We start from the raw sequence: 17,351 nt of genomic DNA, 5'->3' as shown, positions 1-17,351 counted from the left end.
ACATTCCAGATTTAGTTCATGAGTTCTTTATTGCTGCAATTTCTGCTAAAGCTAGCTCAAGTATTGCATACTTCAGTCAGATAAGTGTGTAATGTTTTTATATACTTGGAAAAACATCTAGAGGTGCTGTTTTTCCTTGTCAAGAGTCAGGAATATATAAACAAGTTTATATATATATTTTTTGTATATAAATATATATAAAAAACACTACACACAAGCAATATTTCAGGATCTGTTCATATTTTCAAATTATTCTGTATTACTTTGTTGACAGCAGACTCTAGTTCCCTACTTTTAAAACCATTAAATTAGTTTGAATTCATACTTTCAGGAAAAAAAATTGTAAACCATGGGTATCTGATACCAGATCTTAGTTCTGATTTTGTAAAGGTATCTTCCATTGAACATAATGGTAACATCATAAGCACAGGGCGAGTTTCTGGACTGGAAAATTTAGTGTTTTTTACTCACCAATTGTTATCTGTTACAAGTATTATTTATTGATTTAGAAGTTTTGACAGCAAGTGTAGATGATTCATCCTGGCATAAGATGTGTAGACTTTACTTACCTGGAGTAAGAAGGTTGCTTTTCTAGAAAGAGAGAGAAATAAAAGCTTAGTGAAAAGGTACTTCTGACAGTTTCTACTGAAGACAAAGCCAAGGTAAAAAGAAATTAGATTTGAAATACTTTTAAAACCCCAATCAAATAGAAAAAAAAACCAAAAAAAGTCCAAACAAATGTGTATTTCCAGCATTACATATGTTACAGAGCTGATTCTTGAGCTGATGACTGAAAAATTTGGCAGAAAACTGGACAGTTTATAGAGCCTTTTGTAAGGAACAGAAAGAGCCTATTATGGGCACAGCCTCAATCTGTGCGAACATGCCCTTTGGAAGGGGTCATAGTCAGATCTTGTTACAATATTATGCTCATACTTACCGAGGTAATAGATGTTAATAATCTCTTTGGAGTAATAACCTACAAAAGTAGACAAGAAGACAAATGCATTTGCGACTGAATTTGTCCAGCACATTTGCATGAGAACTAGATAGTGAAACTACTGAAGGCTTATCTCAAATTTTGAATGGGTACTCATTACTATGAGTAAGTCTTGGGTTTTGACTGGACATATTGTATCTCAGTGGAAGAAATGCTACATAGCAAAGAAATAATCACTGCAGAAAAGTTAAAGCAGAAAACCAAACTTAGTAGGCCTTTTTACCTACGTAATGGGATTTCAAAGTCACATTTTCTTGACTGTGGGTAAGAATTAACAATAAAAGTAAGGATATGTTCAGTATACTGCTGTTGTACATCATTAATTTCAAATTAAAATCTCAAAGTTTAAGTGAGACTATATTAAAGACAAACTGGAGTTATGTACTCTTACTGAGGTTGATAGACAAGCCTAAGCAGCTTGTCAAAAAGCAGATATAGGATGCCCTTGGGAAACTTATAGCCTCATATCAGCAACTTACCTACAGTAGCATGAAAATTCAGTTTTAAGTAAAAATTCCTTTAAACTACAGCACAGGAGAGAAGTAAACCCTGGGACTTGAAACTGCTATTAGAGAACAGGTAGAAGCTTTCATTGTGCCAAATCAAAAAATAAAGAAATTTCCTATTTCTGCTTGCAGACACAGGACTTAAATACTCATTCCAAATGTTTTGAAAGACACTCAAGTTTCTTGGCTTTACCAAGTGACAGATATCATGTCAAGGAGGAAATCAGTCCTGAAGCCATTAATTCACTGTGTGCTCTATTATCATGAAAAGAAAAATACACACACACACACCCCCAAAAGCAACCCAAAATAAGCAAACCACCACAAAAAAACCCCAAACCACCTCCGGAAAGGCTTGTTTAGGGTTACATATCTTCACATATCCTTAAAAAAGTACAAATACTTGATATGCACACCCTTATTAAAACAATGTTTGCTTTAAAAAGTAAGCATCTAGTGCTTATACTCAATACTGGGGAGAAAGAGGAATGTGTAGTTGATCAATAAAACTTAAGACAAATCAAACTCCAGGGTAGGCATATTGACTGGCATAGTTTAACTGAAGTAGAGAAAAAGGGCAATAAACCACTACCGGAGGCCCCACACCTAACAAATAAAGGTCTGCAAAGAATAGAATTTTGCAGAACTAGTAAGACTTCTTCCCCACCAATATATTTCAGACTCAACCAAGTGCTGCAGGTCCAATCTACTAATTGCTGTAGGTCTTCATAATCCATCTGTCATGGCAGATGTTCCAAGAAGGGAGTAAAAGCAAGCAACAGATTGTGTAAGACTATCAGTCAGTTTTCCTAGTGCACCTTCTGCTGAAACATTACATTACTGATTTTCAGGTTTCATTTACCTTAGATTTATTTGTCTTTTTCCTTTTATCAGTGCTTGTACCTTCTTTTCTCTGCACCTGTAAGGCAAGAAGGTATTGAGAAAGTACAGCACATCATTCTCCCTTACACCTCCTCTTCACAGGAACTATACATACCCAACTGTAAACTTCTATATTTATTTCAAAGTCATTCGACACATCATGCCTAAAAGGAAAGAAGGAAAAACAAGTTAAAACAAACTGAAACAAAAAGGCTTTTGTTTGTGGCAGAGTTTTTTGTTTGTTTATTTTGGTTGGTTTTGTTGGGTTTTAAATTACTCTTTACTTCTTCCCTCCTTTTGCTCCTTATAACTGTCCAAGGAGCAAAAAGATTTTAGTGTATTACTATTTAAAAATACTTTCTGGAACTCATAAAAGGGGAGGGGAGGACAAGGGGCAGATATTGTGCATCTACCATTTCTCAGATTGCACCCTGCCCTGTCACAGATCGGATTTTTTGAGTAAATAGCTTTAAGTGAAAATTCCAGTACAGTTGAACTTCAAAAACAGAGTTTATTTATTTTGAAGACTTAATAGCAAACAGCCATTTGAACTCACAGTGCCTTTTAGCTGACATGTGAGAGTTGAAGTTATAGTTATAAGAGCACTGTTTTCTCAGATACCCAAACCAAATAGCTATATAAAATGTTAGTTGCTGCAAAAGAGAAAAACACATCTCAGGCACCGCAATCCATCTGTCATTGCAGGTGTTCCAGGAAAGAACAAAAGGCAGAAAATGCAAGAGATAAAATAGCTGATGGATGGTTGAATAAGTCTAGGTTGCTCTTTTGAGAAAAGTGCCTTCCAGCTATTTTTTGAAGAAGGAAATAGCTGTACCACAAAATATCTCCACACTTTGTTGCAGAATATGACATTCTTATAACTAAGGCTACAAATGTTTTTATGCATGCTCCACCGTCAGAGTTAAAATTGATTCAAGAGTTTCTTTATACTTACATAGTAAATGTCGTAGTAAAAGTAAGAGCATCTCCATTCAGGGAACTGGCAGTACTTGCTAATGGAGTTGCAACCATGTTTTCTGTTCCAGATCTCAGTATTACTACATAGTAGTAATTTCCTGCTTCTGTAAGCACACATCAGATGGTTTGGTTAGCCAGAGGACTCCAAGTATCTAAAAAAATCCTCAAGTACTGCATTGCTATTAAGCACATGTCTGTTTCAGCCTTCTTAAAACATTTAGTTACATTTGAGACTTGCTTATAAACTTATTCTTAAAACAATTTTATTTTCTTTATGCTGTGTCTACAGGTAAAATTGTCTCCACAGGATTCACAGCAACTGCTTTACTGCCTGGGCCATCTCAGGCCAGACCTACACTAACCAGTGTGTGAAAGGGGAGAGGAACTTTCAGTCAGATCAGCAGATAATCTTAGTTATTTATTTATTTTACTTATTACTTATTTATTTTACTTAGGCCTGCCAGCTTAACCACACATGAGCTTTCACTGAAACATTGAAATGTTAGTCAGAAGTAGATGAACTGAACACAATAGCTAAATTTTCATTACCCCTAGATTTCTGAGAACATCAAAGCAGAAGACAAAAAAACTAAAACCCAAGGAGAATGAACCAGAAACACATGTTGGGAGAATGAGGAAGGAGGAGAAAAGAAAAAGTTTTTGTTTGCTAATTTTACCTGGCTTTTGAGCTGTACCACATACAAAGTCTGCTTTTAGAGGTAGACGCATTTCTGAAATGGAAACAGATCCCCTGGATGGAGCAAATTCAGCGGATGTAGAAGCAGCTTTATTTCTTTTATTATGTGGTCCCTCACTCTTCAGTTTATTCAATTCTTCCAATAAAGCAGTTCTCTTCTCAGCTGCACAAAGAAATTAATTACAGTTCTACAGAAGAAAAAGTACTGAACAATTTTTTCTGCCTTAAGTATGTAAAATTCAATTTAAATAATAATCATTTTACAGTGTAATAGGAATATAAGGGTCAAGAAAGATACTAAAAATGTCCTCTTGCCTATAAAATGAGCTGAGACAGAACAGATACTATGCTGTTCTTTTTTCCAGGTGAAGAACATAAAAAATGGCCACAATGTAACACAATGAATGCATGAGGAAGAAATTATGAACCTTGTTGAAATGTTCATTACAAAGAATTGAACTTGAGTATAAAAACCTACTTGCAAAGAGAAGAAGTCTCTCTGCTTCTGCTTCTTCTTGTGACCCTTTTCCATGTTCCTCATCAAAACAGCAGTTCAGAGCTTGACTGGCTTGATAAATCACTGTCTGTTGCATGTTGATCTCATTGTTCAGTTCCTAGAGAAAACCAGTAGTAAAAATAATTACCAAGAAGAGATCTAGTGTTGAATTCAAACAAGGAAATGTCTCCAGATGAGCCTTTTTGGGGTGGGGGGGCAAGGCTTCAAAAGAAAATCAGCTCCTTTAGACAGCAAACTACAAAAGCCTTGCAGTTAACTGTTACTTTGGTAAAAGAACATTGCAGCACAACTGTTTTTTGATTTCAGGAGGCATGGTGGGGAGTGAAAGAGTCCAATATTGTATGTTCCATATCCCATCTGGTCTAAGCAGCACTAACCAGAAACTCAGCAATACAGATGAACAAAGCACTAGTAAAGATCAGAATATTACCTACTGAAAGTAGGTAGTTACAAATTCTCCCCAATTTAAAGGCAGTGCTAAGACACAGATTCTCTGTCTCCTTCTCAAAATAGTGGCTTGTTCTCTCCAGACTTCTACTTTAACAGGATCCTTTTAAGAGAAACATTAGCTGTTCAAATTATGTATCATTATTCCCTACCATTAGATATTTATGCAGAATAGAAATAACCTAACAACCTTATTTTGCAGTTCTAAGCAGTATGTTAATGCCCTGGACATTCATAGGGGCAATTAAATTTGGAAACAGTAGATTAGAAAGAGGATTTTAAGAAGCATATTAGGTACCTGCATTTTCTTTTTGATGTTGACTTGATCAGATGGGCCATTTCTTCTCATTTCTAGTCTGGAAGCCACATCTTCTTTGCGAACAATTATTTGCTTTATTGAAGGACGATCGGTTTCCTTAAATCTTTGGGATCTGTACGCATCAACACTTTTAAAAAAGGAAACCCCACAAAATGTTTCACAGGTGTGCCAAACTCTTTTCAATACATACATAGGCATGTATCATACATTGAAGTTTTCCAACTTGCCTAAATGGCTTTAAAGAAAGCATTCTAACAGCTGATTTTAAGTTTAAGCAACATAAAAGACTACACAATCTTTGATAAAGGCTGAGATCTTGCAAAAAAAGCTTGATTTGTAGTTTGAGTAATATGCATCATTAGAAGAGTTTAAAAAGCCAATGTTTTAACTGTAACACTTACAGAATCAGGGGTGGGAGGTTGTGTTTATTACCTGTAAGGAAGATTGCGATCTTCTGACGTAGAGCCAATACTGTCTCCAGATTCTGCCCTGGGAACTCTGGTCCTTTGGAACTTCTCAGACTTCAGACTGACATCACTGATACTGCTACCTTCCCCAGTTGACTTAGAAGGAGAACCAAAGGCCTGAGGAAAAGAAAACATTATACTACAGCTATCTGTTCATATAATAATAATCTGTTTTCTTTTTCCTTTACTTGTTTTACATATAAACAGTAAATTTGTTTAATATTATTTAACAGATGATATTTTATAAATATGGACATATAAAGAGTTTATTTAAGGACACTAACAGATTATTGAACTCGATGAGATGCCACCTTTAGCTTCCAAATTGGTGCAGTTACATAATTACTTCCCTTCAGATATTTCATCAGCGGTCACTCCACCGTATGCATGTATACCACTGCAAGTCCAGTACTAGTAACAGGTTTAATTTAGCAGACCACTAGTTTAGCAGAGCATCCAATATGCTGCACTATTTTCAGAGAAAAATAACTTTGCCTCATTATGCTTTCATTAGCAAAATACCATTTGTAACTTCTTTATATGCCCACATATCCTAATACTACAAAATATCACAGCTCACGAGCCAATTGGACATCTATGTAATAAAAAAGCCCTTCCTCACCCTCCCTGAATTCTCACCTCCGAACCAACAGATTCCACTAGAGGGGTTAACAGAGACATTGATGAAATGTTCAGTGACTCTTCCTGCTCATCCTCATCACTTTCACCTTCCAGGCTCATGCTCATTTCTTTCTTCAGCTTTTCTATGTCTGGACCATCCTCTTGAAGAATTTCAAAAATCTCATTTATCACTTTAGAGCTATTCATCTCGTCATCCACCTGCATTTTGCCTCCGTATACTTCATCTGAAGGGTGACATTTTTAAATATATTAGTAGCATCAAGACTCTCATTAAACAGAAGCAAACTTGTTTTGCTTTTCAAGCAAGCTTGATTAAAAAGCACTTTTTGCAGTTGGGCATATAGAACCTAAAGGTAAACTTCCATGGCTATTTCAATATGCTACTTTTATATACACTGCATAATCAATGCAGAAAAGGAATACACAGATGCACATTTTAGACAAATTTCAACCTTTTAGTTCAAATACATCTGAAACTTAACTGCAAGTCAAACAGTAGGGCAGTCATTTCTGTCCTTTTCCAATGAGCTTTTAATATCAGCTTTTTAATATTCCTTGAAGACTTGACTGTCAAGAGAGAAGGGTTATGTATGATGATAGAAGTTTCCTAATTTGTTTTATATAAATCTCATTACAAAACACATGGGGTTCAGCAAATGGATGGTGAATTCATTGTTCAGAGTTGAAGGCTATTAACACTGTCCTAGACAAGGGGCCATAGAGAGCTAAGTCATTAATATAAGTCTACTCAATACAAACCTTTTGGTTTCTCATCAAGTTGTTCAAGTTTTGAGACAGTCATCGCTTTTACAGGGCTCTTTGACTCGGCGGTCTTCAGAGGACTGGCTTTATCAGTCTCTTCACATTTAGAAGTATCTAAGGAGTTTATAAAGAAAAGAAGTATTATGTCTAGCCTTTATTTAAGTTGTTGAATTTTAGAAGTCTTACTAACAAAAAGACCACAAGATTAAATATTCCAGTGAGCCACATGCCAAAAAAAACCCATGAGAATACCCTCCACAACCTGTACATCTAGACTTCTATCTTATAATCAGAAAACTGACACCACAAGAAACAGTGCAGAAACCATAGCAGAGTGCAGACACTCAAGAGCAAAAAGTGAAAATTTTAAAAAGACAAAAAAAAAACACTACACAAACCACTGCACACAAACCCAGTTTTTCTAGAAGGACATTTGATTGTTCACTTGAAAGATCTATCTACCAAGAGCATTAACTAAGTTCACTTTTTTCACAGAAAGCTGAAGATTCTTCCGCTCAGTAAGCACCAGAAAGGATGTCAGGAGCACCTCACAATTCTTTTCAGGTGTCCTACCATAAGAATTAATATCACAAATGAATACTGACAAGGGAAGAGTTCCCTGCCATTAACTGCTTGTGGAAATTTGGTTACTCAGGTACAGGATAGACTAAATATGTAACTGACAATTCTCATTCACTTCCCTGCCCTTAACCGCCATTAAAGTTTGAAACATAGGTATACCCATTGAAAAACAGAAAGACAGCCTTGCCTTGCCATCCTTCCAAGTGGTATAGGAGTACAGAGTACCACTATCATACAAGAAGATTTAGATAAGATAACCAGTAAACAAAGGAGAAGTCCAGTTCCACACATCAGTGTTACTGGCCTCTTTCTCCGCTCATGAGTATCAAGTGCAGTGCTCCTGTCCAGCACTAGTCACAGGCAAACTGTGGCAATTCTCACCCGAAGACTCCACGCTGGGAGACTTTGCTGGCCTGTCACCTGCTGATGTGTCTTCTGATGATGTAAGAGCAGAGGCATCTGAACTAGGAGGATGTTTTGGACTGGCGTGAGATTGGCTTTCCTGGCAAGAATAAAACCAGAATGCATTCAGGAGGTAAGGAGGTAATGTTAAAAGCAACTAAAAAACTACCAGAAAAAAAAAATTAATATCTGCTCAGAAAAAGAAGTTACCTATCCAGTACCCTATTTATTTATCTAAGCTATTTAACTGAAGGAGTAAATATTAAATGCTTGCATGAGGGGCACTTTTGCTTTTGCAGTTATAGAACATAAAACCCCCCCACACTTATCATCAAAAAGTAAATAAATCAATTGGCTCAAAGCAGTAGTTGATTCTACAAGAGGTAAATAAACTAATAATTTGTAAATAATCATACAAGTCACTAGACAAGTGGTCTTGAGCAGCCCGAGCACTCCCAAAGCATAGGTTTTTATCCGTTATATACATTTCCACATCTAACTCTGTAATCAGAATATCTTAAAGCAATTTGAAGTATCATATTTTGATTGATGAGGTAACACATTACCATTTTAGCTTCTGGAAGCTTCCTCTTTGAACTGTCACTTTTCTCTGCACTCCACAGATTGCCCCTATCAAATCGGCCACGAAGGCATGCAAGTTCTCGTTCACGTTCCTAAACAAATGAAGGGAAATGGGAGAAAAGCTGACAGCCTTAAGATGTCAGAACACTTCAGATTCCTCATGTAGGGGCAGAACAGTAATAACCTTCTCCAGGCTTATAAGCTAGCTATGAATGTAACAAGTCATACCTGTTTAAGCTGAAGCGCTAAACTGGCAGTAGAGGAATTTTCATTTTGTTTGAGAAGCCTCTCCTGGATTGTCCTTGTATTTGGGGTAACAGTGGGTGTTCTGCACCCTGGAGTATTCGTAGCAGGGCTGCGTGCGCTACGCTCTTGACAGCGCTCCCCAAAGCGTTCCAGGAAGGGCTTAATTCCAGATCCCCCTACAAGAACAATTGTTTTGCCTTGAAAGAAACTCGCAAAATTAAACAAATCACTGCAATTTTGTATCCTGATGAAGGTTCCCAGTGAAGCAATTAAGCTGCCTCCTTTACAGCTCTTACTCCATTATACTTTATACAAACTGAACCTGAAACACAAATCGTAATGGTGATGTTAATAAAACGGTAAATTAAAGCAAGTAGATGTCTCTCTTACCACAGTCCATATGTAATACACCAGTTATTTAAACTGGTTTGCCTTTTCCAAATTTCCTCTACAACCAGCCCCACTTATATCTTTCACAGAAATAAGCATTCTAGTACAAGAGAAGGATATGTTGTATGGCATCCACCCTGCTTGACTGAGCTTATCTTTTACTGTCAGCATATCTAAAGCTTGCTTTTCTGGCCAAAATTTTTAAGAGTTCAAGCTATTAGTCCAGGTTTCTAACACAACAAGCAGTTGAATTTAAAACCAAGGATGTTCACTTGTTTTGACATCAATGCTGTCACTGAAAATAAAGACACTGCAAAGTTAGAGCACCTACGTTGCAACAAGCTTTGATTTCTTCTAAATATGCAGGCTTTTAACATTACATTAAATGGATATATATATAGTACCAAACAATCTGAAATAAATTTTGAATAATCTCAATTAACATGTTAGGCTGCTTTTGCTCTTAAGAGTTACTAAAAACATGTCCAAGAAAACATCCCCTGCAAAATACAGAAGCTGTATAACTTAAAATAATTGTCACAGAACTCATCAGCACTTTATTCAAGTTACAGCTGGAAATAGATATTATCTGGTATGGTACCTTAAATTCTTAACTAGTATGTTGTTTTCAACACAGCACACATAGGCCTAATCCGAATGAATATTTACTGAAGCAAAAAAACAGCCTACCTGGCGTTGTGGGTTTACCCTTAGGTTCAAGTTGCACATGTGTTCCTTTGACTGGCTCTGCTTTGGACTGAACTGGTTGAGGCAAAGCTGACTTTGCTGTTTGTGTACGCTCTTCAGTCTTCCGAGGACTGCAGGGATTCTCTGTTGGCCGTTGCTGTACTTCAGATTCTTTAGAACAGGGAGCAGTGACTCGTGAAGATTGTGTTAAAAATTTGTTTGGATCCTTAACAAGGGAAGAAGAAAAAAAAAAAGATGAGATTTATGTTTTTATTCTCTCAAAAGGGAAAAGAATGAAAGCTCTCTGCATAGCATACTATCACCTAATACACCTGTTCCTTCAACAAAAGAAAAAGCCAAGAACAAATGTTAAGCTTTTAGTACTTTTTTTGTATCCAGTATTTCAAATTGTTTCAGCATTTGATTCCAGATGATCTTGCTATTTAAAATATTATCCCACATTTCCCTAAACAAGAATACACATGTCATTGCAGAAATTGATCAATAAGAGTCTGGTACTACTTATTCATCATTCTGATTAAGTCTTCAGCAATAACAGCAATACCATTCACAATTACAGCAATAACATTCACAATTTCAGTCAATCAACTACATGAAGTTACAGAGTGAAACCCAGTATCTCTGTAACAAGCCCCGCTTCTGATGGTCAAGAGCAGAAATCAAGTACATTGACATCAACAAAATACATAAGTACGCTCATCTTTAAGTTGCAATAAAAGGAATTCTAAGCTCTTTCAGATCTGCTATTAAAAAAGGGCATATTGGATTCCAATAAGGGAAAAGTTGTAAATAGAGTAAGACTGCTCACACTAAATCTTTAAATTCAGATTAAACAGTTATGTGCTAACATTTGTCCACCCCAAAACAATACTCAAATCAATTTTTAATCAGCAACTAAATCAGACACTCACCGCTCTCTTTGAGTTTGCTGGTTTATTAATAGAAGCCTCAACAAGCCTTTGAGAACAGGATGCAGCTTCCTGCTTTACACTGCTACTATTGATTCTAGCAGATGCTCCACTTGTAGTGGACAATTTGGATAAACAAGTAGTGCCAGGCTGTTCTTGTGCATTGTTTTGCTTTGCAGATGGATGACTTAGGTCATCTTCCCAGGAACCAATTGTAGCAGCAAGGTTAGCTAAACGGCCTCGTCTCCCAATAGGGGTTTCGCTTGCCAAGGCATTGGATGTCTGCTTAGGTGGAGAAACAGACAGATCTTTTGACTGGAGAGGAGACAGAGGAACACATTCAGAGGGATCTGGAAAAAAGAAAACACATTTATTTTGCTAATAAATTATATTGAGATACAGTTGTATCTTTCGCATTATACTATATATTGAGTTTATCAACGATTAGATGTTCCTGCCCATCAACAGGACGAAACTACTAGCCCTAGAGGCACTGAGACGAAGCAAATTAAAATTTTTTAAGCAAGCAGTTTGCTAATTTTATGTCAGTGTCATGAGGAGCAAGGCATGAGAGTAGTAGAGGAAAAGAATTTTAAAATTAAGCTGTAGACAACAGCTTCAATATTTTAGGCCTGCCCTAGTATTGTCTTAGAATTCTTTAAAAATCCATTAATCTATCTTCTTCTAGGCAACATAATCATCAGTGCAAACACAGACACCAATGGTGCTTAGCAAGTGAAACATACCCTCACTATCCCAGCAGCGCCGCTGTTCTGCCAACTTCTGCATACGTGTTTTGACTGAAAGGGCTGCAGGAGTTTCTGACTTGGTGTTTTGTTTTACTTTCTCAAGAGGCTGAACCAGTGAAGCTCTGTTAGAAGCAGTTTCCTGTGATTCTGAAGTCATCTGAGGAGAATCATGGCTTGTGGAACTTGAAGGAACTGGTTGTACATTCTCTGAACTAGAAGCTTGAGTCTCCATATCATTAGGGCAGAGTCTCTTTGAGGGTGATGGCTTTGTATCTGGTTTTACTGGATAGGTCAGAGTATTCAAATAAATTAGTATTCAAACAATCTAAAATATTTTCCAACAACACATAATTGTAGTACAAATAAAGCTATGATTTATGAATCCCCTGATATGCTTCCCAAAAAAATGCACTTCCCAAATCTACCAAGCACAAGGCACTCTATTTGGCATTACGCAATTATTTCTAAATAGCTTACTTGGCACATCTGCTCTCAGGTCCAGCTAAACACAAGCTAGTCCTAGTGGCCAAGTAAGTGCATCCATCACTGTCTAGTATAAGATAAATATTCACTGTTTCCACTTTCCCTTTGGAAAAAAAGATGAGACGGGTATCAAAACAATCCTTATTAAACACGCCACTAAATACCTTCGTCACCGGGAAGAGGCGCCTGGTTACCAGTTTCTGCCAAAGGCTCTCGGGCCCTCTTGGTCTGCATTGTGGGTCTTGCCCCCATCTTGGGCCGCTCTGCCATTTTCCTCTGCAGGTTCTCTCGCCTGGCACGGGTTCTTTCAAGGAGTTTCTGAGTGGTCAATAAGTTACGTGTTACCAGACATTGCAGTGTGTAACTGGTAAGAGCTCAGAGTGAAACATGATGGAATTCTGTTTAGCATAGATAGCCAGCAGGTTACAAATTTCAGTCATTAAATCAACTATTGTCTCCAACTAGCTTGGCGCTGAAAGAAAATCAGGCTAAAGAGACAGGAGCAATGGCAAAATTAAAGAGTGCCTCCTATAGACCCCAAAGTCATCAGAAATGTTTGAAAGTAATTTATCTATTTTTTTAAAATCCTGAATCATCATGTGACAGTCTTGATCTGTCAAGTCTTGCTAGTAGGGTTTTCTGACACATTGCTAAAGCATCTGCTCAAGTCACCTGACTGGCACTAGCCCTCTAACAAAATAAACAACATTGAAGTGATTGTCAAGAGGTCATAAAAAAGTTTAACAAATAAAAGCATGGCTGTTAATATTGTTTAAAAAATGCTAGTACACCTTCTAAATGAAAAGGTGAATTTCTTTGCCTCGAGCTTAAATTTTAAGAATAGACTGATATTACACCTAGCTATATTGGTAAATAGCCTGTTTATTAAAATATCTCTATACAGAAAAACATATAAAGAGATACCAATTAAGCTATATTACATTCTTTTTCATTTCCTACCCATTAGAAATTTGAGTACCCTGATTATATTCCATATAAAATAGCTGCTTTAGTAAATGCTCCACACTAGTACAAAGTTATTCTTTACAGTACTCAGCTTTAAAGTAGGTTGTGGTTTGTTTGTTTTAAATATAGCATTTGTAAGTCATTATCACTCAGTTTGATCACATCTTAAAGGATACTTAATGACTCTTTTGATCTAGGTTTTAAGGTTGAGACAAGAAATTGTGCAATTGAACTAATAGCCTTTAAAGGGAAGCATATAAACTGCACTTGTTTGGTGGTACATAAATTATTGTGAGAACTGTGCCAGCCATTATCTGTCCTGTTGCACAGCAATTAAATACACATTTGACATTTTTAACTGTCTAAGGCTGAAGTCTTGAACAATGTTCTATTGTAGGGCAACACAGGACAAATAGAATGTCAATCTCAACAGTTTTTTTTTTTGTGAAAACAAATCTCAGCATTGCTAATTTTCACAGAAGAGGAGGAATTTGGAAAAAAATCCCAAAACCAAAATGCATTAAATGCCATGAATGCCTTCAATGCAGGTTCCATGCTAGCTGTGTCCACAAGTCAACTTTGCTTATTCCCAAAATGCAAAGAGAGAGATACAAAGCGCATGTAGTACCCACATTAAAAAATCCTAAAAGCAATTTAAACTAACAGCTCTTCTTGCAAAAAGTTGAATCTCTTACAACAGTATTCCTACAGTTCTATTCAAATAGAGGCACATTCCTTTCTGTTTTGTTAGTTGAGCAAAATAGAGTTTCAGTTGTTACATATGAGATGTCACTTCCCAAGAATGCACGCCTCTGTTGTTCAGCTCCAGCTCCTATTGGCTTCTTGCATCTCAAATTTTCCATTCAACTGCCATAATTCCAACGGTGCTGTTACACATGATGAGTAAGCCACACTCCACAACTTGAGGCTTACTTTCCAAGTTCATCAACAGGGTATTTTCTACAAGGACATTCTCCAATTGTTCTGATAACACAGTTTCAGAGTATCATAATAGTTTAAAATCCTAGGATATACTGAGTTGGAAGAGACCCACTAGAAGTCCAGCTCCTGACCCTGCACAGAAGAGCCCCAAGAATGACATGTGTGAGACCATTACTTATTCTATTACATCAAGGAATCTGAGGACTACAAAGTCAAAGTGGATTACTGTGTTAGAAAACCACTTTCTAAAAATCAGAAAAAAACACTTCCCACCTGAAAAGTTAATGGGCAACTTCAGTTTTTCAAAAGTAAGTTTTAAAGTACATATTAGAGAAGATACTTAGGCCCATATATAATCATATATGATTATGTTCTTAAACAAGAATTTGTTCAAGTACCCTGCTTTACTGGCAGAATAGAGCAAAGGGAGCAATTGAAAGAACAGTTAACTTCAGACCTCACATTTGCAAATTTTCCCCAAACAACTACATTGCTTATTTCTCCTTGCTCATCCTCCATGCTAGGAAATCATCCTTGCCTCTATGAATGGTAAAAACTACTTCAAAGTACAAAATAACCTAGACTATTTCTAACATCCCATAGCAACAAACATTAACCCTTTTGTGCAAGAAAGTTGAGTTATAAAATCAGCTATGAATAGAGTCACAAATAGTATGTTCATTGTGATCCTGAGAAAGTACCCCCTGTACCATCTCCTCAGTGCAATCTGTATTAATAATTTGGTTGAGATTCAGAAGGTTATCAGCTTTTTTTTTTTGCAAGATTAACCAAAAGAAACATTATTTCAGAACTGTTTTGAAAGCAATCCACTGAATCTTACACCAAGATTTATTCAAGCTTAAATTCTATGAGACACAGACAAAACTTGCTACTGCAAAGTGATCAGCAGACACTTAATTAACAGTATGCTTTGTCCAATTAAGGCTCGAATTCTTACATTTTACATAATCAACACTTACAGTGCCTCACCAGGTCCCTGCAAGTAACAGAGGATGGCAATGTGTAGACAAAGATTATTTGAAAGCAGTTAACCTAAAGGAAGGTTATACTAAAAGAAAAAAAAAAATAGCAACACAAACCACAGAACATAAATGCTTAAAAATGTGTGGTAAAATTTCTCTTCACAGAACTTTGGGAGAAGTTACCAAACTTCAATACTAGGACACCAATATTGGTCAGAACTTTACACAAGAGTGGAATGTCCTCTACAGCAGAAATATTCTTGATAAGGTGATTTTTTACGCACTCTGCAATACTGGCTAACACTTGAATGAAGTTTACTCTGGGGAGCGGCCTCACAGTTGGTCATTTTCAAAGCATTTTGAAGTCAGCTGTGTACAAGAAGGGCGTGTACAGGTTGGAATATCTCCCAGCATGCAAAACCATTTTAAATTTGATTCAGTAGTCCGGACTTGGAAGTTTATTTAAGACGAGTTGGATCATGTCACTCGCTACCAATTAAGGAAGGAGGTTTTAGATGTTTTCACTCAGCAAGGCTTTACATGGGGATAGGGTAGGACTGCCTTGGCATAACACATTTAGTAAATCTGTTCAGATCAACACCTTATGTTCATTTTTTTAAAATCAGATCTGTGCAGTCACCTGTTCTGGGCACTCAAATTATCTGAAGAATGTCAGTTTGATAAACATATTGTTTACAAGGAGAGGAGAGAGTATTTCATCAGTGTATGTGATTAGAATTTTTTTTCAAGTAGTTCAGGTTTTATTTGCGCAGGCTGCGGACTGAAGGCCCTTTTTACTATGACATTTCTTAAAGCAGTCACAACACAGCGCTAAACTACACCGCTGACATGGAATCAGAGTACAGAATGGCATCTTTAAGAAACTTTCAGCCATCATACAGATTCAAGGTGATCAATTCTTCATTTTGCTACAGTTTTGCTTCTATAAAACTTAAGCACACAGCCAATTCACTCTAGCAACTAACAGCCCTTTTTTTAAAAATGAACAAAAAGAGGAACTGTGCCTGCCAAAGAAAGTGACCAATCGCAGGGGGCAATCGTGTCAAATAGTATGCATTTTTTTATCAGATGGTCTCCTCTTTGGACAGATGTATGATCCGACCTTTAGGTATGGCAGGCACAGAGTGTCAACAGCGCTCCCATCTGCTACCGGGTCCCTTCCGTCCCCGCTGGAAATCTTATCTGCCAGACACGCATGAAAGGCAAACTCCCGGCTTGGGACAAGGCCTCTCCTCCGCAAACCCTTGCGCCTATCACCCGTGCTCTGTCCTCTCCCGGCAGGATCTGACACAGCCCGGGCGGCCCCAGGAGCGGAGGCGCCGGCAGGAGCAAGGATCCAGGGGCGGGGCAGCCAGGGTCTCCCCGCTGCCGAGCAAGAGGGTCGCTGCGAGCCCGCAAACCCCCCGCGAGCGGGGACGAGGGTGGCTGGCAGGGCTCAGCCAGCAGCACTATCCCGTCCCGAGAGCGCGGCGCAAGGAGCAGCTCCTTCCCTTCGGACCCCAACCGGCCCCTTCCCTGCCCCGTCCTCGCGGTCCCCGACACTGACAACTCGCCGCCTCCCCGACTGGCGACGCGGGGGAGGCCGGGCCAGGCCGAGCCCTCACCTCGGTGAACGGGTCCATCGCTGTGCCGGTGCCCGCGCCGGGTCCGCTCGCCAAGGCCGCCCGCGAGCAGCCGCACCTCCACCCCAACCGCTGCCGGGATTTGAATTTCAGCGCCCGCCGCGCTCAGGCACCACGGGAAGAGGGGGCGGCGCCCGCACGCGGACGCTGATTGACAGGAGCGCCGCCCAATCCGGCAGCAGGCGGCCGCGCGCGGGCCCGCCCGGGGGAACTGAGGGGCCCGGCGGCGGCCCGGGAGCCGGGCTGCGTTCGTGCGCTGCTCCGCGGGTTCTGCGTGTGACCCTCTCTGCGGCCCTGCTGCCCAGCGCTTCCTTGTGTTGTGTGCCCGGAGTCCATCCAGCCGTGGCTGCCCTAACACAGAATTTGTTCGGAAAAGATCTCTGAGATCATGGAGTTTCAACCTATGGCGGAACACAGCACTGCTAACCAGGCCGTGGCAGTGAGTGCCACGTCCCGCCTATAACACTTCCAGGGATGGTGACTCCGCCACCTCCCCCGACTGTACATTCCAATGGCTAATAACTCCTTCTGTGAAGAAATTCATCCTAAT

At 38.6% G+C, this 17,351-nt stretch overlaps 1 protein-coding gene across 2 annotated transcripts in view; it reads right to left on the bottom strand.

Annotated features, from left to right (window-relative positions):
* The window catches only part of ANLN (anillin actin binding protein), a 28,888-nt gene extending 11,537 nt beyond the window's left edge, over nt 1–17,351 (bottom strand). Inside the window, exons 1-19 of one of the 2 annotated variants that reach the window (XM_038127918.1) lie at nt 16,784–17,351; nt 12,432–12,585; nt 11,782–12,066; nt 11,039–11,385; nt 10,110–10,332; nt 9,012–9,205; nt 8,768–8,875; nt 8,181–8,301; nt 7,215–7,331; nt 6,453–6,679; nt 5,779–5,930; nt 5,326–5,473; nt 4,542–4,677; nt 4,044–4,226; nt 3,344–3,470; nt 2,504–2,552; nt 2,369–2,425; nt 941–979; nt 570–591 (exon numbers count right to left, since the gene is read on the bottom strand). In XM_038127918.1, coding sequence (XP_037983846.1) covers nt 570–591; nt 941–979; nt 2,369–2,425; nt 2,504–2,552; nt 3,344–3,470; nt 4,044–4,226; nt 4,542–4,677; nt 5,326–5,473; nt 5,779–5,930; nt 6,453–6,679; nt 7,215–7,331; nt 8,181–8,301; nt 8,768–8,875; nt 9,012–9,205; nt 10,110–10,332; nt 11,039–11,385; nt 11,782–12,066; nt 12,432–12,585; nt 16,784–16,801 — 2,707 coding nt within the window. In that variant the 5' untranslated portion in view covers nt 16,802–17,351. The remainder of the gene's footprint in view (nt 1–569; nt 592–940; nt 980–2,368; nt 2,426–2,503; nt 2,553–3,343; nt 3,471–4,043; nt 4,227–4,541; nt 4,678–5,325; nt 5,474–5,778; nt 5,931–6,452; nt 6,680–7,214; nt 7,332–8,180; nt 8,302–8,767; nt 8,876–9,011; nt 9,206–10,109; nt 10,333–11,038; nt 11,386–11,781; nt 12,067–12,431; nt 12,586–16,783) is intronic. The other variant, XM_038127919.1, reaches the window with a different exon arrangement.

The sequence above is a fragment of the Motacilla alba genome, chromosome 2 (assembly GCF_015832195.1).
Source record: "Motacilla alba alba isolate MOTALB_02 chromosome 2, Motacilla_alba_V1.0_pri, whole genome shotgun sequence".
In the NCBI taxonomy this organism is placed as follows: domain Eukaryota; kingdom Metazoa; phylum Chordata; class Aves; order Passeriformes; family Motacillidae; genus Motacilla; species Motacilla alba.
The sequence above is the reverse complement of the archived record's forward strand: the minus strand, read 5'-3'. Positions and strand labels throughout refer to the sequence as shown.